Source organism: Carcharodon carcharias, chromosome 10 (assembly GCF_017639515.1).
Source record: "Carcharodon carcharias isolate sCarCar2 chromosome 10, sCarCar2.pri, whole genome shotgun sequence".
Lineage (NCBI taxonomy): Eukaryota > Metazoa > Chordata > Chondrichthyes > Lamniformes > Lamnidae > Carcharodon > Carcharodon carcharias.
In genome coordinates, this window is record NC_054476.1 from 9,934,945 (window position 1) to 9,957,168 (window position 22,224).

The 22,224-nt window shown below is 43.8% G+C and overlaps 1 protein-coding gene across 3 annotated transcripts in view; it reads left to right on the forward strand.

The window, feature by feature from the left end:
- lrp4 (low density lipoprotein receptor-related protein 4) overlaps positions 1-22,224 on the forward strand; it is a 422,664-nt gene that overhangs the window by 164,490 nt on the left and 235,950 nt on the right. For all 3 annotated transcript variants that reach the window (XM_041197751.1, XM_041197752.1, XM_041197754.1), the window contains exon 2: positions 21,473-21,625. In XM_041197751.1, the coding sequence (XP_041053685.1) occupies positions 21,473-21,625 (153 nt within the window). The remainder of the gene's footprint in view (positions 1-21,472; positions 21,626-22,224) is intronic.

Sequence of the window (22,224 nt, forward strand, 5' to 3'; positions counted from 1 at the left end):
TAGATTACTCCCATCATAGACTTCTTTTCCTTGCTATTTCTTATTTCTACCCAGAGATCCCCTATTGAGGATTCCTTTATCTCTCTTGGCCCAAACCAAGGTGTGCCATGGCTTTCAGGGATTCAGTTCAATGTTTCCACTGTTCTCCAAGATATGAGATTTCATGGGGTATTTCCACTGGCATCCAGTTATGTGACCCTCCAACTCCCATTAAGCACCTCACGATTGTGGACAACCCTGTCCCAATGCATTCTTGCTCAGTGACTCCACCTCAGAAATACACCTGATTTCTGATAGTTCTCTGCCATTGGTGCATAACTCCTTTGCAGCTTCTGGCAGATTGTCTCGCTCTCTCTCTCTCTCTCTGCCCATTTCCAACATAAGACTGCTTGTTTCAAAGCTATTCTCAAGCCAATTGTTCCTGGAAGACAACACAACAGATAAACCCAAAGCAAAAAAATACCTCCCGGCATAACCTTTTTCCATAGCAACGAGGCACATTTGGGATGTTTTACATAGAGACCCAAACCAAGTCGTTTTACCTTCAAAACACCCCTTTGATTCTGGGGGCCACATGAATGATTTAAATCCCTGCATCACTTTAAACACCTCGCCTCCCCCAAGACTCAGAAAGGAGTCAACCATTGTTTAATGTCTTCCCCCTTCCAACTCTGACCTCATTAAATAAACGTAGGCCACCCTCTGAATCAGGTTTGTTTACCAGCTTCTCACCAAGCATTTTCGTCTAACATTTAAAAAAAATGGCCTACTTCTGCTCCTAATTCATATGTTCATATGTGTTCAATCCCCAAACCAAAAGGTATACTCGTAAAACATACAAATCTTGAAATTAGACATCTTTGCAGCAACTTGTGGTTGAAAGAATCTTTTAATGTAATATTTTAGCTTGAATCTTGCCAATAAAGCACTATCTGTTATTAGTCTCAGACAAGTACCTGCACATGGCAGACAGCATGATATAAATGCTTTTCAATAATAAGATCACTTCTATAAGTTTTCATATGGAATTGTTTACTGAAAATGGGTAAATTGGATGCTCACATCTTTGAAGTAAGTCATCCAGTCAGAGGAGGTATCTCATTTCTTTTGTTGTCTTGACAATCTAGGTAATGAGTAACGATGTTTCTTTGAAGTCTTGGTTAAGGAACTCTTATTATCCTGGATCTTGGTATTTTATGAACCAGAGCTTTAAATGTCTGCTGGGAGCTGCCATTTAAAATATAATTCAAAGAATGTTGATTCAATGTTTATAGAATCTTACGCAGTGTACCTAGAACCCAAACCTCTTCCAATTCTAAAGAGTTTACTTCAGCTTATGTATTTTTCTACAGCATACTTATAGAATTTTATTTCAACATGATCTTGGATATAATGTCACTCCAGCACAGTAATTCAGCCTCAGTCTGCCAGACATGTAGCCATGCATTCATTTCTACGTCCACAATGGTTGTCTACATTTAACTTTTAACTAGACTTTTTAATTCTCACTTGAATTGAACAATGTTGCCAGTGTTATGATTTGGCAGATGGTAATTACCAGGCTGACCAAACCCCAAAGGGAAACTTGGCCAAGCTATCACAACGATTTTGCATTTTATTTGTTACGAGAAGGCACGTACACTGAAGTCAGAAGTAAAAAGTCCGCTACCACCTTTGGAGATTTTAAAGATTAAATTAAAACATCTATTAACAAAATATAAAAGTAAAGGTTATACACACAAGATTACAGTTACACAGTTAGACTTAGTCTTATAACAGTTCCCAAAAGATTTCTATTTAACTAGACTCTCAAATACGTACCCCTTTCAGGAAACAGTACAAATAGATTCTTAATCTATAACCAACAATATCACCACAAGCACCCACTGTTGCTATAAAGGCGATATTTCACAGCTTCTCTCTCCCTCGCCCTTCCAATAGAACTTCAAGGCTTTTAACAAAACCTTGCACTCTGGACCAAACCAGCATTTCTCTGGGATGACCAGAGATTACTTTTTCACAGATCTATTTCACACAGTCCACCTCTCAAGCTCTCACAGTGCCATTCACCTTACAGCTTTTCAGCTTTCTTTAAATGTATTTTCTCCCTTTTGATCTGTAAATCCCATTGTTTCACCCTCGCTTTTGAAGTTACTTTTCCCAGAATAGAAAAATTTTTCATATTGTCCTTATGGCCAACACTTTTGGAGAAAGAAACTTAATCATTTTGCCTTACTTATCTTGCCAGTTATAAGACATCTTATTAGGTTCCTTTTGAAAATCAAACAACCTCTCAACTTGTCTACAAAATGTAAATTCCATTCACGCTGCATCTGCTGAGACCTCATCTTAGCTTATCCATCTCCATTTCAAAATGCCTGTTTTTTACACTTAACCCCTTTGACGATTGAAACCTTGCAGTCTGAACGTCTTTAGTTTAATTAAGTTAGTCTCTCTCTCTCACACACAGACACACACACACACACACACACACACAAGCCTGCTTCGGTATCCCACAGTAATATTAGGGGAGAAGAAAAAAATTCCTTTCCACCAACCTTTTCTTCCCTGATACTCCAATCATGATTCTTTCTAATATCTCTCTAAATCTGTTTCATTTAAAAATCAATGATTTCTTTGCTAATATCCTTATCCATTTACCTTTGCAATCCTAAATAAAGTCCTAAATGCAGCTGTCAAAACGAGCCTGGTACGAAATAGGCTGTACTGTGTTACAAACGCTTCTAAGTATTTGCACTTCAGATAATTTAAATTACATCTCATAGATGTGGACTTATTTTCCACAAGATGCCTTCAATTTTTTTTTTTAAATTTTGTAAATGCTTGTGAGCTTCTGGCCTTGAACTGAATTCAAGATCATTAAGTAGCAACACGGCTTCTAACTAGACGCTTAACTATTTTCTCATCATGTTGCCAAATGTTGAAGTAAACAGCCGCTTCCTCAAAGAAAACCCATTTGATCATGTTACCAGTGCAGCACTAATTTCACGAGTACCTCGCAAAGATCCTTATTCACAACTGGACTTTGATTCTGGCTGCCTGGCGCCTGAGTCTCTTTTTCTTGCCCACTGAATGGAAACTGGTTAAATGTGCCCCCAGGTTTCAGTCTGGCGAGCTGGAGCTCGGGATGTATCTGTGAGATGTACGGTTAATGATGAGTTGTTGACTAGTAATGGAACCTCCAGCAGCGAGGTGAAATGAAAAAAAAAGTATATAATTTCTTTTGTCGTTGCTGGCAGCATTCATAAGGAAACATGAAGGAAAAAGACAAAAAGACCATCAATTTGAAAAGCTTGACATGTTTAAGAGGGTCTGCCAAACCTCCTGCTATCTCTGAACCTTTTGTATGGACTCCAGTAAAGAATGCAGTGTTAGAAGGAAACATTCTCAGCCTAACTCATAACCAGCGACACAATAATGGTGATTTATTTGAGGGAAAAGCAAAAGATCATTAACTTGTTACTTTCCTTCATATATTTGTTTTTAGATTAATTTAGTGTCAAGAACTGCAAAGGAAGAATTCAAACGTCGGTGCAGATAGGTTGATCTGTTCAGCATTATTAAACCACTTGAGTAACTTTCCAACCACATATTAACCAAATTTCCCAAGTGATTTCTGATGATGAAATACAGGATTGCTTTTGAACGCCAGATACTTTACACCACTCGTATTGCTGTTACAGTAAAAAAAAGAGGAAAAAGCAAGGGCACTTTTATTTTTGCTGAGAAGCATTTTCTCTAACCTCTCACAAAATGAGTTCAGGTAAAGGAGACTTTTCAATCCAGATGATCTCAAAGCTGTTGGATTTATTTCTTCCTTAATTGAGTCCAGTGACCTGAGCTGAACTGCGCTTGCTGACAACCTGCTTCAGCTGCAGATTTCTCACTGCGTCTTCTGACATCTGCCCTAAATTACCCCCCACCACCACCCCACCCCCCCCACCCCACCTCACAACCTGACCCTTCCGCTCCCTTGGGTGGCATTGAATGGAGGTGACGGGGGTGGAGTCTCACATCGCCCCTTTTAGGGAAGGCTCACCGAAATAAGTGCCACTTGGGCACTTAACTGGACAGCGGCAGGCCCTTTCCTCAGGATCAAGGACCCGGGTGGGGGGCGGGGGGGTGGGGGGGGGGGGGTGTGGGGGGGTGGGGGGTGTGGTTGTATGTCCACCCCACCAAGAGCCGCCTGCCAATCAGAGGTCGGCAGCTGTATTGAACAGCAGCGCCAATGGGAAGGTGGGAAGGTGGGGGGCGGGGGAGGGTGGGGGGTGGGGGGGGTTGTGGGTGGGGGTTGTATGTCCACCCCACCAAGAGCTGCCTGCCAATCAGAGGTCGGCAGCTGTATTGAACGGCAGCGCCAATGGGAAGGTGGTGGCCTTTGCCAGTATGGCACCCACCCGAGGCTGAGGATCATCGCAAGATCCCAGGTCAGACGTGAACGATGGCAGGAAGGTGGTTGCAGGAGAGGCCTGGGAAGGGGGTCAGCAGCAAGGGGGTTGGCCCCCCCCAGTGGGGCCCGTCTCTCCTTCCCTGATCCCAGTTCCCTCGAGCAGGCGCTGAGTGCCTTTGAATGAGGGACCGCTCCTCGCTCTGGGAACCCGCCATCAACCCTGCACGGGGTGGCTTGTCATGTTCCCTGCCACACCTACCACTAAACTCATCCCAGGGAAGGGAACAAGGCTCTGCCCCCTTGTCTTTCTGCCCCTTACATTCCTGAAAGTATTATCTTACTTTATCCTCTTATTTATTTTGTATTAGTTGCACTCATCAGATCTTCCAAGGCATTTGCTCTTGGGTCTGAAAAGCCCTAGCCTATCTCATAGTCCTTTGCTCTGAGACAAGGTATCCACTCCAATGCTTTTATTTGTATTGCACCAAGGTCCTTTATGTTGAGGTAACCAGATCAGCTAGGATTTGACCAGGGCACAGTGTAGCGTCAGCATGGCCGCTTGAGACCTGAAGCCTGGTCATTGGCAATGCAGTCGAATGTCCTATTTGCTGTGTTTTCACAAAGTAGCATGTTAGTAATCTTTTGCCTTCCCTTCAAATAAAGCACCATCACTGTCTTACTGCCGGTGATGAGTAATGCACAGAATACCTCATTCTAACACTGTCTTTTACATGGAACATGGAACAAAAGGTTCTGGGATAGCAGGAGGTTTGGCAAACTCTTTTCAACATGTCAGTCGTTAAAAATTGATGTCTTTCCTATGGTCTTTTATGTTTCTGAGTGAATGCAGGCAGCAGCAACAAAAGGAGTTATATACGTTTTTTAATCCCACCTTGCCCTTGAGACTAGGCAGGATGCTTCTCGCATTGGAAATTTCCTACTCGCTTTGTTTCTTGGAAGAGCAGCAACAGAGGAATGCCTTGCTGCTGAAGACTGGGCCGAAATGATATTATACCCACCGGAGTATATAGACCATGGTTCTCCTACCGACTGTTTCTGACCAAGGGACAGTGCCGACTGAAGACTTGATTTTCAGAGGAATCTATCAGAGTTACGTCACATCCGGTAAGTAAAGCTCGCTTCCACCACAGGCAGCCTACTCTACCAGCGGCTATCAGGGTCACAATTGAAACCTTAACCTCACTGGCACGGGATCAGGCTGACAGTCGGAGTATCTGCAATGTCAGGCCAGAGAAAAGTGCCTGAAACAAATCTCGAGGACGCATTGTCCTGTAGAGTGAACAGTTCCATCAGCTTCCCATGGACAACTGACAGCAATATAACAGACCACCATAATTTTACAGTTGGCCGGACTCCTTAAAGTTCAGAGAATCGTTTATTACAACCATGTGTTCATATCTTTTGATCGATGCCTGTACCTGTGTCAGCAGGGAAAGGGTTCCACTCTGTCGAATTGTGTAGTATATTTGCAACCAGCGGAACATCATAATGAAGTGAAGCTGCCTTCCCTGGTTTATTTTATTGGTATGTCTATTTATTTTAAGGAATTCCGCCTGGCCAGCCAAGTGCCTGAGTAGTTTGAAGGAGAAAGAGGCTGTCTGTAGCCATTGGTAGATGGCAGCCAGAACACAAACTAAGGTCCATTCATTGTGCGTCAAGATGCCATGAAAGAGCCTAGAATGACCTAACAGTGTGCTGTAATCCTCCTCCTTAGGCAGTCCCTCGGGATCGAGGAGGACTTGCTTCCAGTTCCGGTTCAATGTGCTCTGAGATGGCATCTATAGGCACTATTTGCAGAATTTGCCACATGTGGGGCAAGTGGTGCTTGAAGGGTTGGGTACCGGAGTTGTTTGGAGTTTTGTGCACTCCCTCCGACACCTCGAGTTCACCTCTGCACGTTCCCGATGAAGTCTCTCGATGTGTTCAGTGCCTTACCGAATGAACCTGCGCCATTTTGCCCAGTCACAAACCAGGGGCTCCGATGAGTCAGTGGGGATCTTTGAACTCTCCGGGGTTGCTTTGAGGACATCCCTAGAGCGTCCCTGCTGTCCCCCGGGGATCTCCTGCACGTCTGAGTTCTGAGCCGCGCTGAAATAGCATCTATACTCTGCATGGATTTGCTTTATAAACCCACCTTTTCAGAGGAGGGACACCCTCCCTGTGAGCACAGGTATCGCAGGAAGGCACAATAGCAATATCCTAAACTGAATATCGAGAATGATCCCTTTTTGGCTGCAAGACATATTCATGTCCAACTACTGGAATTTCAGAGCCTTCTTCCACAACATTTTGGCTACCAAACCAGTCCTGTGCACACCTCCTCCTTTCTCACCAACGATGGCCCATCACCTACAGACCCTTTTCTGTGCATTCATTTGATCAGCTCCCATTCATGCCATCTGACGACAGCCCTTGCCAAGGCTAACCCGTGCACAAACCTGGGGGCAGCTTTAATATTATTAATGAAAATTCCTAAAAGTTTGTGTTTATGGCACTTCTTACCCACTGTTCTTCTCTTTGATGCGACTACATATGGGCCTTTTTACCTAATCGAATGCTTCTCCCGAGACATTGAGTGCCAAGTGTGTGTGAGGCCAGGTTATCTTTCAGTTTTGCTGCGGGTCAGATTTGATGAGGATTCTTTGAGCTGCTTTGGACCTTTCAAGCCCTGAAGCACTAACTCAGCCCACAGTCCAATTTTAGATCCTTGAACGCCCAAATTCTTTTGACCTGGCGCAAGGCTTGGTGTCACGGCACATACTTTGTGTTAAGCATCCATACCTCTGGATGTCCCTGATACCAATGAGGCAAAAGGGATTGATAAATGTCAGTGACCACCTCAGAAACAGGAAGAGAAATGAGAGGAACAGTCACCCTGGAGTGATCTTGTGTATTTAGTAGTAACTGATTGCGTTGGAAGAGTCCAAGGAGGTTCCAGCTGAGGCGGAATAATAAAAGAATACGCTCTGATTATTCTCAATCAGAAGCTATATTTATACTTCTGGTCTGACTTTTTTGACTCTGTGCAGGTCAGTGGGTGGAATCTTCTGCCCTGGAATCTAAGCCTGGTGACGGGTGGGAGAGTTGGCGGGATTCCCGCTGGGCGCTGGGATGGCTGAACAGCTCATTAATTATGCAACCGTGTGGAGCACGGCGGGTTTTGGGGAATGGCAGGCAGGAGGTTGCCCGCTTATGCTGTTACCTCGTGGGGGGGGGCGAAGGCCCTGCCGCCATATTTAAATGGCACTTGGACAGCCATTCACTCGCTGCAGGCCAGGAGCTCCACATTACTCCCCCAGGGTCCTTGTGGCCGCAGCTCGCACTGGGGAAGCTGACAGGTGTGAGCAACCACGTCCTGACACATAGGAAAGGACCCCCGCATTGCTTTTCGCTCATTTCTAGACGAGAACATACATCAATGGTCAGGCCAATGCTCACCATGGCATTGGACCCTGTTCACCAACATCAGGACCTTCTTGAGGACCTGCTGCCTCTTGTTGCTCAGGCCCTTGCTCCTCCTGGCTCTGTGCCAACTTGCAATAGGCCCTCCTTCTCCTTAGAACCATGTGCAAGAAGCCTCCCCCGGATACTATTCTGTTTGCATCCACTACTCTGCAAACTCTATAGAGACCATTGCCTTGGCAGCATAAAAAGTCTAACCGCATGAGCCCTTGTCAGCCATGACCATTCACCCTGGAGGGTGGAGATTTGGAGTCGTGAGTTGGCTGCCTTCCATAGCCGTGCCTCTTGGAGGCATTCACCTCCCTCCCTCCCTTTGTCCCTCCCTCTGACTGCTGTAGATGACAAATGGCATAGAATGAACAGCAGCTCCACACCTTGCTGGGATCTCGATGTTGTGAGGCCCATGAGTCAGGAACATAACTGCTGCTGGGTGGGCTTCACCATAAGAGAGAACACTACTGAGCATGGTTGACATACAGTTGCCTCATGACTATCAGAATGTCCCTTTAGCCGGCTGATTATACTCACCTTGAACTCCACCCTCCCAGAAAGACCCTCCTTCCACTTTGAGGGCTCTCACTTACTGACTAACTGCATGGTCAAGGTCAGATTTTAAAAATGGTGCACATTACCTTCCAGACTCACTCCGCCACCTTCTACCCCCTCCCTGTGACTGACCAACTTCCCACATCACCCTTGTCCCACCCAATATCATCATTCCTCTCCCCTCTGCCATTCTTGAACCTCCCCTCATTACCCTGGACCCTATTATCGTCCACCTACACATAACTTCCCTCCCCTCAGAGCCGACACCCTTTACCGTCCCTCTGCAAACCCTGACTCCGTCCCGTCCTGTTATCAGAACCACCTCCATGACCAACCAACCCCCTCCGCCTTCCCCCCCCCCATGAAACCTTCATCTCTGACTGTGAGTTCTCTCCTATCGCCAGTATCCTGAGTTCAGAACCCAGGATCTGACCGTTGACACCACCGACCCCACCCTCTAAGTCGTTCTCTCCCCTGGGTACATTTCCCCTTTCCCCCACTTCCTCAGACACCCCCTCCCACCCCCCAGCCACTTGCCCTCTTAGCATACCTCCTGTGCCCAGCACTGGCGCAGCTTCTGATACCGGCACTCGATATGAATGAACTTGTGCATGGTCCCCAAGAAGGTGCAATCAGAACTTACTCACTTCAAAGTCAGGGAAGAGGTGAAGCTCGCCGGGTGCGCGTCACTGATACACAGTCGTAAAACGGAATGTTCTCAATTCTGGCTGGTGCGGAGCTTGATTTGGAAGGTTCCGGCGAGGTGGCCTTTTAATGAGCGCGCCTGAGGTGCTAATGCAGATGGGGCTCCCGGCATTGTCCGTCGGGAAGCTTGACCTGCCTCGAAAGTTGGAAAACAAAATTCCAACGGTTTATCCCGCCATTGGGAAACATTTTTTTCTGGCCTCCCGCCAAATGAAGTGCCCCTGCCCGCCATGATTCCCCTGCTGGTGGAGCCAGAGGATTCCGTCCAGTGACTCATTGCATCAGGTGGTGGGCTATTTTTAGGAGATTTAAAAAAAGATACAAAGCAAAGTAACAATTTGAGTATCGCTGTAAAAAGACATTTTGTCGAAGCTTTTCATTGTGCACTCATCAGGTCAATCGCAAGAATACCAATGTCAGGGGAAGCAACAACTTTGTCCTGTATGAGAAAGGAGTGCCTATTGGTTGGCAAGTGAGCTCTGATTTGTAGAGATGTTGCCATGGAGAATGCACCAGATAACTGATGACAGTTAACTGCCAAGCTTTATTTAAACTCATACCAGGCAGGTTGACTCTGACCAAGGAATTGGACTGGGGAATGAGTTAGCAAATGGCCGTCACTTATTTTGTTTTGCTGAAACAGATGCAATATGTATACATATTCTTTCTGTCTGCAAAGAACAGGATCTTGTGTATTAGTACACATAGCTTCCAGCACGCGTAAGTGCACCACACGGCAAGCCTGACTGATATTCCTAGATTGGTTGTCAGTGTCGTTCTTAGCACACTCAGGATTGTTTAGCAAACGTTGTCCAATCACAGAATCACATCAAATATTGAACACTGTATTTTGAATTTTACAAGCACAGGCTGCTTGAGGGCAGCCAGTACTTTGCCTGTTGTGAACAAACGAAGCAACCTGCCTAATTTTAATCCATTCATGGGATGTGGGCTTCACTGGCTGGGTCAGCATTTATTGCCCATCCCTAATTGCCCTTGAGAAGGTGGTGGTGAGCTGCCTTCTTGAACCGCTACAGTCCATGTAGTGTAGGTACACCCACAGTGCTGTTAGGAAGTTCCAGGATTTTGACCCAGTGACAATGAAGGAACAGCGATATATTTCCAAGTCAGGTTGGCGAGAGGCTTAGAGGGGAACTTCCAGGTGGTGATCTTCCCGTGTGTCTGCTGCCCTTGTCCTTCCAGATGTTAACAGTCATGGGTTTGGAAGGTGCTTGCTGAGTTCCTGCAGTGCATCTTGTAGATGATACATACTGTTGTCACTCTGCATTAGGGCTGGAGAGGGAGAATGTTTATGGATGTGGTGCCAATCAAACAGGTTGCCTTGTCCTGGATGGTGTCAAGCTTCTTGAGTGTTGTGGGAGCTGCACTCATCCAGGCAAGTGGAGAGTATTCCATCACACGCCTGACTTGTGTCTTGTAGATGGTGGACAGGCTTTGTGGAGTCAGGAGGTGAGTTACTCACCGCAGGATTCCCAGCCTCTGACCTGCTGTTGTAGTCGCAGTGTTTGTATGGCTAGTCCAGGTCAGTTTCTGGTCAATGGTAACCCCCAGGATGTTGATAGAGGGGAATTCAGCGCTGGTAATGCCATTAAACACCAAGGGCGATGGTTGGATTCTTTCTTATTGGAGATGGTCATTGCCTGGCATTTGTGTGGCATGAATGTTACTTGCCGCTTGTCAGCCCAAGCCTGGATATTGTCCAGGTCTTGCTGCATTTGGACATGGACTGCTTCGGTACCTGAGGAGTTGCGCATGGTGCTGAACATAAAGCATTGGGGGAGCTCCTTAATATCTTTGCAAACGTTCCTTTAGTTGAGTTGTTGTTGCTTTTTGCTACTGGAGATTGTTGACTGTCGAAAACTCCATTAGCCTTTGCCATCTTTTCTAAACTTAAAGCTGAAATACATCCGCAACAAACTGAATGCAACATATTAGTTTCTAAAGGTCAAAGAACAGCAAAGAAATAAAAAGGAGCCGAGAGATGTTGGGGTTTTTTTGTAACAAATGATTATTCCTATAATACTCAATTGAAATTGTGACTTTGCAGTTAACTCCCCAAAGTATTCCTGTTGGGTTTAATTTAGCTTCAGTTTAGCTGGAAGCAACAGTAATGTTCCTGATGCATTGTAGACTTGTACTAGAATTTAACCACCACTCTGCGGACTTCATTGTTCATTTCTTTTGTGGGTTAGAACCTATAAAGTTTTGTTCACTGAGAAGACTTAGTTTTGCCAACTTTCTATGTAAACTCCAAATTGTGGCAATTTTGAAGTTATCCCTGAAGGATGATTCCAGTCTCTGAAATTTGTGTATACCTTTAAAAAAAGTGCTTCAAGGCTGCACATTCCGCTAATACAAAAAAATGGCAATGCAGATATAAATTCAAGTTAATTACATTTGGATTTCAGGTTTTCCAATCAAAATTAAGTTTACTTGGTAATGCAGTTAGATACCACAGCCCCCCTGTTGGCTTTAATGTTGAAATATTGGATCCCTATTCAGCACTTGGTTTCAAATGTCAGTCTCCATTGTCACCTGGATCTGGCTGCCCTCTCCGGGTGAGTTACAAAATGTTCGCAAATCCCACCTCCCAGAATGCGAGATAGGGAAGGGAAAGGGATGTTGTCAGTGGCAGTAAATTCTGATAAAAGCAAAATACTGCGGATGCTGGAAATCTGAAACAAAAACAGAAAGTGCTGGAAAAACTCAGCAGGCCCACCAGCATCTGTGGGGAGAAAAACAGAGTTAACGTTTTGAGTCTGTCTTCTTTAGAGCTGATGCAGTTTTTCCGGCAGTTTTTATCTTGTAATGCACTGACTGCTGATTGTGTCAACATGCTCTCTCATGTTGACAAACATGGTAAAATATCTTGTCGACTCAAGGAGGGGCATGTTAGTGGGGTGGTGAAAAAGGCAAATGGGACACTTACCTCTATCAGTCGAGGCATAGATTACAAAAGTAGGGAGGTCATGTTGGAGTTGTATAGAACCTTGGTGAGGCCACAGCTGGAGTACTGTGTGCAGTTCTGGTCGCCACATTATAGGAAGGATGTGATTGCACTGGAAGGGGTGCAAAGGAGATTCATCAGGATGTTTGCCTGGGACGAAACATTTAAGTTATGAAGAGAGGTTGGATAGATTTGGGTTGTTTTTGTTGGAGCAGAGAAGACTGAGGGGCGACCTGATCGAGGTGTACAAGATTATGATGGGCATGGACAGGTTGGATAGGGAGCAGCTGTTCCCCTTAGTTGAAGGGTCAGTCATGAGGGGACATAAGTTCAAGGTGAGGGGCAGGAGGTTTAGGGGGATGTGAGGAAAAACCTTTTTACCCAGAGGGTGGTGATGGTCTGGAATGCGCTGCCTGGGAGGGTGGTGGAGGCGGGTTGCCTCACATCCTTTAAAAAGTACCTGGATGAGCACTTGGCACGTCATAACATTCAAGGTTATGGGCCAAGTGCTGGTAAATGGGATTAGGTCGGTAGGTCAGGTGTTTCTCATGTGTCGGTGCAGACTCGATGGGCTGAAGGGCCTCTTCTGCACTGTGTGATTCTGTGATCTCGAGTACAGCAAGTAATTAGGAAGGCAGATGGTATATTGGCCTTTATTGCAAGGGGATTGGAGTACAAGAGTAAAGAAGCCTTGCTACAGTAGTACAGGGCTTTGGTGAGACTGCATGTGAACATATATACGAACACGTGTACTTGGAACAGGAGAAGATCAATGACCCCTCCAGCCTGCCCTGCCATGCAATATGATCATGGCTGATTTGACTGTAACCTCAACTCCACATTTCCGCCTACCCCTATAATTTTTCACCCCCTTGCTTATCAAGAACCTGTCTAGCTCTACCTCCTATCTAGCTTCTACCGCCTATTGAGGAAGAGAGTTCCAAAGACTCTTGACCTGCTGAGAGAAAAACATTTCTCACCTTTGCCTTAAATGGGTGATCCCTTATTTTTAAACACTGAGCTGTAGTTCTACACTCACCCACAAGATGAAACATCCTTTCCACATCCACCTTGTCAAGACCCCTCAGGATCTTGTATGTTTCAATCAAGTCTTCTCTTACTCTTCTACTATCAACCTTCCCTCAGAAGATCAATCCCATTCTGCCTGGAGCATTTGCAATTTTGGTCTCCGGATTGAAGAAAGGATATACTTGCATTGGAGGTGTTACAGTGAAGGTTCGCTGAATTGGTGCCTGAGATGAGGGGGTTGTCTTATGATGAGTGGCTGAGTAATTTGGGCTTATATTGTCTGGAGTTTAGACGATTGAGAGGTGATCTGGTTGAAACATACAAGATTCTAAAGGGGTTTGAAAGGGTAGACGCTGAGAGAGAGTTCCGGCTGGTCAGGGTATCTAAAACACGGGAGGGTCAGTCTCAGGATAAGGGGCTGATCATTTAGGACTGAGATGAGGAGAAATTACTTCGCTCAACGGGTTTGAATCTTTGGAATTCTCTACATTTAAGGCTGGGATAGACAGACTTTTGGCTTCTTTGTGAATCAGGCGATATGGGAAGTGAGCAGGAAAGTGGACTTGAAACCCAAGATCAGCCATGATCGCATTGAATGGCAAAGCAGGCTCGATGGGCCGAGTGGCCCACTCCTGCTCCCATTTCTTATGTTCTTAAGTAAGATCTTTTAGCCTTGAATGTCCCATTACCATTATTTTAATACTGGTGTTAACTCTTTTAAAGTGAATGGGCAGTCAGTTAGCTCAGCTGGCTAGATGGCTAGCCTGTAAATCAGAATCGTGTCAACAGTGTGGGATTCAATCCCTGTTCCTCTGAGGTACATTCGGGCCCTGCCCCCTCATCCTACCTGTAGTAAATATCACAGCAGTTTGCTGTGGTTCAATGAATCATCACCTTCAGGCAAGAGAACTGAAGAGGAAGAATGTCTTCCTTAAATTAACACGAGTTAAAAAATCTCCACTTTTCCATCAGGATACATTATTTAGGATTTTTCACTTGTGGCATTATTTACATCAAAGTAGCTGTTGATAGGTTTTAGGCTGAAATGAAATTGGGATTTTGACACTTCATTTTTTAGCTAGCTCAGGTCACGGCTCAACACGTTTGTTTTTCCGTCTCCTGCTATTTTGCTGTCCATTCTACTTTCTTCCTCTTTTTGTTAATTTCTTGCACATCCTTCACTGACTTTTAAAATCCACCCTGCCCTCAGTCTTACTATTCTTTTTGGTAACATTGGAAGACTTTTAACCTACTACCATCCTTTACATCTCTAGTTAACCATGACTGCACCACTTTTCCAATAGAGTTTTATCTCTCTAAACGTTCCCCATTGCTTATCTATTGTGATATTTTAAAATCTAATTTCCCAATCTACCTCAGCCAACTCGCCCTCATTTTCTGTAAATGCTTTTGTGTAAATTTAAAACACAAGTTTCAGACTTAACTACATCACTGCTTAACACAGGAGCATTGACAGCAATTTTGTTTTATTTCTTTATGGGATGTCGGCATCGCAGGCAAGACCAGCAATTGTTGTCCATCCCTAATTGCCCTTGAGAAGGTGGTGGTGAGCCACCTGTTGAATCATTGCAGTCCATAGTGCTGGAAGAAAGGGAGTTCCAGGATTTTGACCCAGCAACAGGGAAGGAACAACGATATATTTCCAAGTGAAGATGGTGTGTGGCTTGGAGAGGAACTTGCAGGTGGTGGTGTTCACATGCATCTGCTGCCCTTGTCCTTCTAGGTGGTAGTGGTCACAGGTTTGGAAGGTGCTGTTGTAGGAGGTTTGGTGAGTTGCTGCAGTGCATTTATAGATGGAACACACTGCTGCCATTGTGTGTTGGTGGTGAAGGGAGCGAATGCTTAAGGTGGTGGACAAATGCCAATCAAGTGGGCTGCTTTGCCCTGGGTGGTGTTGAGCTTCGATGTTGTTGAAACTGCAGTCAGCCAGGCAAGTGGAGAATATTCCATCAAACTGTTGACTTGTGCCTTGTAGGTGGTGGACAGGAAGTAGCACATGCACCTGTGTCTTGGCTGATCTCATTCAGGTGGATTTAGGTTGAAACTATGAGCCTTCCTATTCTGCATGGATTAGGTACTTACTAGACATGTTGAGCCAACGCTTTTAGACCTGGCTTTTAGACAGGATGGGATGGCAGAGTATTGGCCTGCTCTGCATGGAGTATAATAGCCACACAGCTGGTTGGGCCGAATGTCTTATTCCCTTACACTTTTGATGAGGGCGCACCAGCAACTGGATGTTATAAACAGTGAACCTGTAAACTAATGTCTACAGTCTTAAAAACAAAAAAACTGCGGATGCTGGAAATCCAAAACAAAAACAAAAACAGAATTACCTGGAAAAACTCAGCAGGTCTGGCAGCATCGGCGGAGAAGAAAAGAGTTGACGTTTCGAGTCCTCATGACCCTTCGAAGGGTCATGAGGACTCGAAACGTCAACTCTTTTCTTCTCCGCCGATGCTGCCAGACCTGCTGAGTTTTTCCAGGTAATTCTGTTTTTGTTTTTGTCTACAGTCTTAAGTCTGCCACCATCACACACAGTATGTTTAGCATGGCAATTTATAGTGTTGGTGAGATACAACAATACTGGTATAGATCTGCAGATACTGAGTGAGAATGACGATTCTCATCTCAAGCAATCTGTCAAAACTTGCTTGACGATTGACAAGTGCCATGTGAACCATGTTTTGATGCTTAGTCACCAAGTGTATAATATTTCCACCAAAATGGCTGTAAACAACAAATAAGTCAGTGATTAAGCTGTTCATTGAATGGTTATCACCCCAGCAGCAATATGTGTTGGTTGATTTAAGAGCTGGAGTTGCAAGTATATGGATTTTTGCTACACGAGACTAATAGTAAGATGTGCCATCAGTTCTCCTTTTACCTGTTGTTTACTGCTCTATAAGTTTTATAGAATAAACCTTAAGTGACACTGTATTTATGCTTATGGCTGGATAGTTGCACAACTGTGTGTAAAGAGTGTAATTGGATATGATACAGTGCTACAAATGCACTCTGTCTATTCCCCAAACCTGTTCATGGCCATCTATCCCATCGTATAACATAATAAGAGCCATATCTTGATTTGGTCACTCACTAGATTCAGCTTAACTCAATTTCTTGCCCTTGTAAAAGGATGGCTTACTCCCTCTTATTAAATTGGCTAAAAAGACCAATGTTTGGATCCCCTGAACTCCCACTCAAACTACCTGTTACCATATTGCACCCAGTAATAATATGCATCATCAGATCTTCTTTTACCTGTTGCTTACTGTTTTAGAAAGAACATAAAGATTTTATAATACAATTTATTTAATTTTACTTGGGCAGCCACAATCAAATTCTTTTCACAGTGGAACATAACAGAAAATGCTGGGAATATGACGTAGTTTTTAAAAATTCACTTTACGGGCATTGCTGGCTAAGCCAGCATTTATTGCCCATCCCTAATTGCTCTTGAGAAGGTGGTGGTGAACAGCCTTCTTGAACCATTACAATCCATGCAGTGTAGGTATACCCGCAGTGCTGTTAGGGAGGCAGTTCCAGGATTTTGACCCAGTGACAGAGAAGGAACGGCGATATATTTCCAAGTCAGGATGGTGAGTGACTTGGAAGGGAACTTCCAGGTGGTGGTGTTCCCATCTATCTGCTACCCTTGTCCTTCTTAGGCGGTAGTCAAGGCATCAGTTGTAGAGGAAAGAGACAGGTTAGCATTTTAGATATGGATCTTACATCAAAACTGAAAATTAATCATGAATAGAATAAAGGGAAGGCAGTTGTGCTGAAGTATGTAGACAGAACAGCCCTGGACTGTGCTGACTAACTAGTTGGTTTCAACTGAGATGACAACAGGACTCTTGTATTCTCCTCAGTGTTCTCGATCTCCATCCATTCTAGAATCCATTTACTTGTGAATTTTTCTCGGTAGTATTTTTTAATTTCTCTGGTCTGCGTGGAGAAATGCTAACTTGTAAGATGAGAAACTGTTTCTCCAGCCATTTTCGACTGAGGTGGGGAGAAATCTCTTCACTCGCCAGGGTGTGAATCTTTGGGATTCTCTCTCCTAGAGGGCTGTGGATGCCCATTTGCTGGGTTAAGACCGAGATTGGTGGATTATTGGGTGCCAAGCGAATCAAGGGATTTGGGGATTAGGTGGACAATTGGAGATGATATAAGATTGATCTTATTGAGCAGCCTCAAGAGACTATATGGCTTATTCCTGCTCCTATTTCTTAGTTCTTTTTACTGTTTGGCTTTCTATAATTGTGACAATTGTTGGTGAAATTTGCAATGTTATCAGAGGGCCAATGATACATTTGTTTTAATATTAGGAACTCAAAGGCAACCCGACCTCCAAGGCTGTTTCCAAGTTTCAGAGCTTTGCATGGCATTGGTTGCCATTATATTACCCAACTTGCGTCACTGCTTTGCAGCAAAGCAAGATGTGTGGCATAACTCACCTATATTTACATAAGCTAGGCTTTTTCAAATTTGTTTGTTGGATGTGGGCGTCACTGGTAAGGCCAGCATTTGTTGCCCACCCCTAATTACCCTTGAAATGGTTTGCTCAACCATTTCACAGGACAGTTAAGAGTCAACCATGTGGGTCCAAAGTCACATGTAGGCCAGACCGGGTAAGGATGGCAGATTTCCCTAAAGGGCCCTAGAGAACCAGATTGGTTTTTATGACCGTCATCAACAATTGATGACAGTTTCCTGGTTTTCCATCACTAGCTTTCAATTCTGCAATTTTATCCTTTATTGAATTCATTGTAAATCCCACCAGCTGCCTTGGTGAGATTTGAACCCATGTCCCCAGGGCATTCGCCTGGGCCTTTGGATTACTAGCCCAGTGACACAGCCACTACACCACAATCTTGTCATGCAGATGCTAGGGACAGTAAGTAAATAACAGCATGTTGTTGACATTGCATAGGAGCTGTGAGAATGCTGTGGCGTGATTTACAGCCAAGTTCCAGAGCTGTCAAGGGAAATGCTATCAGGAGATTTAGGGTGAAGAGGAGAGTGAGACAGAGTGTGCATCTCTTTAATAACATGGTGGAGAGGATTTCCTCTCAATATGCGGTTTACGATTTGACCACAGGACGGAGAAAATCTTCCTCCATTCGGATGTTTATTTCTGAGTGACATGCATCAACTTAGGTCATATCTTCAAATAAAATGAGTGACATTTGAAAGGTTTGCCAAGTTGAAGCAGGGAATTATCAGTGCAACACAAGTGATTTGGGTAAGTAAATTGTACAGAAGAAACATTCACAATAATTATATAGAGGAAATTAAGAGTTATATAATAATAAAAATTGACTTTAAAGGAAGTTAAGGTTCTGTCCCAGCAATGAAATAAGCCAGCAGATGAAATGTAAAATTCTAGGGCAGGATTTTCAAAGGGCCAAAAGTTCAGGACCTGGTGTGGGCGGGGATATTGAAACAGTGAGCGCGAGGTCCTTTCAGGAGCCTGACACTTTCAGCGCAGCTTTGAAGTTTCAAAGGGCCATCTAGGGAGAGGCAAGGGGAAAAACACTCAGCACCGTTTAACGGCCGTTAAACTCCCTAGGGCTTGCCCACTCAGGATTGCAATTTTCATTTGTTTCCCTGGTGAGCCCATTATAGTATTGTACATGTTAGAGCACAGTTGCCGTATTCGTCATGGTGCCCAACTAAGTTTATTTGTTTCAAAATCAAACTCGAGAGGCCAGCCAGCACTGGGACGAGTGCTGCGCCTTTACCTGTCCTCCATGGCTGCTTTCCGCCATGTTTGACCTCCTGGTTGTCCGAGCAGCTTCTTGCTCTAATTGGCAAGAGAGTGACAGGCCCCAACATGGCTGCCGCTTGCCTTTGCTGCCGATGTCGATCAGGCAGCTCTTGGAGGTGCTCGGTGCCACTCATTGGTCATTGAGCCCATCCCTTGACCAATTAGGGCATTAGCATTTAAAAATCGTGTTGCAAATTGATACAGCTTAGGCATGGGGGGAGGGATCCAAAATTCATCCAGGCGTCGTGGTCGGGACTGGGGTTTCAACTGGGTGTCAAGTTCCAAACCCTAGAATCGGTGTAGTATTTTTACCAACTTCAGCTTCTGCATCTTGTTGTTAAGTGCTCCTTACTATCTTGTGTACAATGACATTGGTAAGAGCTACTTAAACTGAATTATAAGGAGTTCATCCTGACATGTTTAATTAGTGAAAACACAGTGTAGCTGGACAGCAGGAACGGGTGACGTTTAGCTTTCTTCACTATCTGGCAGATTGAATTGATCTAGCTCAATATAGTATATGTCTATGATATCAGCCTTTCAATTTTACTGTTCAGTAATTGAATGCAATGGAAGGAACACATGGACTATGTGAGTGGAAAAAAAATAAATCTTTGTCTTTTCCCTAAAAGCTGTGACAGCCCACAGCAAAACCACAATTTGTATAAGATTGCCCTTGAGATTAAAGATGCTGTCCATTTCCTTTCCTGTTGGAGACGGTTTCTAAACAGTAGCAGATCCAAAATAATGAGCAGCTTTAAAGAGATCTGGAGCACATTTACTGTATAAAATCCTCTTTCTTTCTCACTGAAGAGAAAGCCATCAATGTGAACGCTATCTACAGTGTGATTCACGGTTGCTTGAAGTGTCAACTTTTTGTCAGGACTTCTGAGGAGTTTGGGAAGCTATCAGAAATAAAAACAGAAAGTGCTGGGAAAAATCAGCAGCATCTGTGGAGAGAGTTAACATTTCCAGCTAATGGAATCCGAAGAAGAGTCATACGGACTCGAAACGTTAACTCTGTGTCTCTCTCTCCACAAGATGCTGCCGGACCTGCTGAGATTTTCCAGCACTTTCTGTTTTTACTTTGGATTTCCAGCATCTGCAGTATTTTGCTTTTATTTTAGGGAAGGTTTAAGAGTTATGTTCAGGGAAACAGCTTGCGGCATACAGCGCTGCTAATTTAAATCCTTTTAGTCAGATCTTTCTAGTTTCAGAAATCAGTATAGGATGAGGCTTTTGGCCGAATATGGACTCTTAGTCATTATGTTACAAAGTAAATGTTAGATTCCACAGTGCGTTCCAAATAGAACAAAAATGCATATTCTCAGTACAACTCGGATTTAGTACATTGTTCCCAATTTCCTAGAGAGTTAATAAATTTGTGTTATACACACCTTTTATTTTAATTTGTTCAAAACTACTTGTATCCTGATATAAGCTAGTTTGTGATGATAGATCGATCTCTGCAGGCTGTTATCTGGTACAATTTGTAGTTGTATAGTAGGATTTTACCAAATGCAGCGTTTAAAGAGGTACTTTCATGTTCCTGAAAAGAGAGACATATAGCTGAAGCCTTTTGTCTTGCACTCATCAGGGCAAATGCAAGAATGCCAAATTTCAAACTATCACAACAGATTATACCACAGGAGAATGAGGTGTTGACTGAGGTCAAACATGGCAGACCGCGCCCGTGGATGACATTTGACGCCTTTTCTCCTGTAGTATGAATTGTTGTGATCATTTTGAAATTTGGCATTCCTGCATTTGTCCTGATATATGCAAGGCGACAAGCTTAGACAACATGTCTCTCTTTACAGCAAAATTCAAGAGACCCTTTCACTTCACATGAAACAATTGACAGCCACACCACTGGCAGCAGAATGGAGTTGTTGTTAAAGCATTTTCTGCTTTTTCAGATATGAAATAAAGTCTCTAAGGGGCAGTTTTCTTTTTGGTCAGCATACCATTCAAAACTTTCCAACTTCCAGAGCAATAGCCTATAACTTATTTCAAAAAGTCAAAATAAATTGAGGGCAGCATGAGCCTGGCATACAGGAGTTAGATGGCAGTATGTCTGGTTGAAACCCAACCCATTTTTACTTCTTCGGTACAAGCATGAGTTACAATAAGACCATAATGTGAAGATTCACATTATTCTAATGGGCCTCATCTCTTTGAACCTTCTGGCAAACAGGTTTATTGTGTCAACATAAAGCTACACGTTTTGTTTATTGGTACTTGCTATTGGTTGCTGTTTCTGATTCTTGTACATGTATGCTTGGAAAATGGAAAGGTTTCTTTTTCTAACTGGCATCTGATTCTTACATAGAGATTACTAAATTGTAACAGGCTGTTAAGCTCAACCAAGCTCTTTTGGTATTTATCCTCCACCCAAAGCTGTAATTCTAATCCCATATACAGAAGGCCCTGATAATAAATGTATTACTAAGCAATTCTGGTACTTTGCCACAACTTTATCTCTCAGTAACATTCCATTGTATTCACAAGAATGATTTTTTTGTCTGTGCAGGTGTAACAGGATCAGGAAGTATTGAATGCTCATGCGGCAGGAATCATTTCACATGTGCAGTGAGTGCCTTCGGCGAATGCACCTGTATACCTGCCCAGTGGCAATGTGATGGGGACAATGACTGTGGAGACCATAGTGATGAAGATGGCTGCAGTAAGTAACCAATTCACTTACAGAAAACTAATCTGTGTTCTATGCTGACACCTCACTGGATTAAATCTTGGTGCAGTGGTTTCGGTAAAGTTATTGTTGCAGTTGATTTCTCTCTTTCTTTCTGTCTCTCGGTCTCTCTGATACTTTAATTATTATTTTAACAATACAATCTTTTGTTGGCTATTTTCCAGTGAATTTTCATTATAGTATGCTCTATATCATCAAGAATGATCTGGTGCTTTGGAATCTGAATTTGTAATTGTTTCATGTCCAATAAGTCCAAATAGACTCGACTTGAAGATGATAAGTGGCCCTACAGCACACAGAAAATGGATGGCTTGCTTGCTCTTTGTGATCATGACCGTTACATGATTAAGTTTTATATGGTTTGGAATTCAAAACTGTGGAGGAGCAATACCCGTGTATACAATTTGAGAAAGGCCGACGACAAGGGTATGAGAGAGAAACTCTAACAGATTGGTGCCTCTGTTGATGATTGTGGGATTCCTTGAAAGGTGTGAAAGATGAGTACGAACACGTAACTAGCAAAAATAATCTCAAAAATTATGACTTGAATGGTTGGCAAGATGATCAAAATG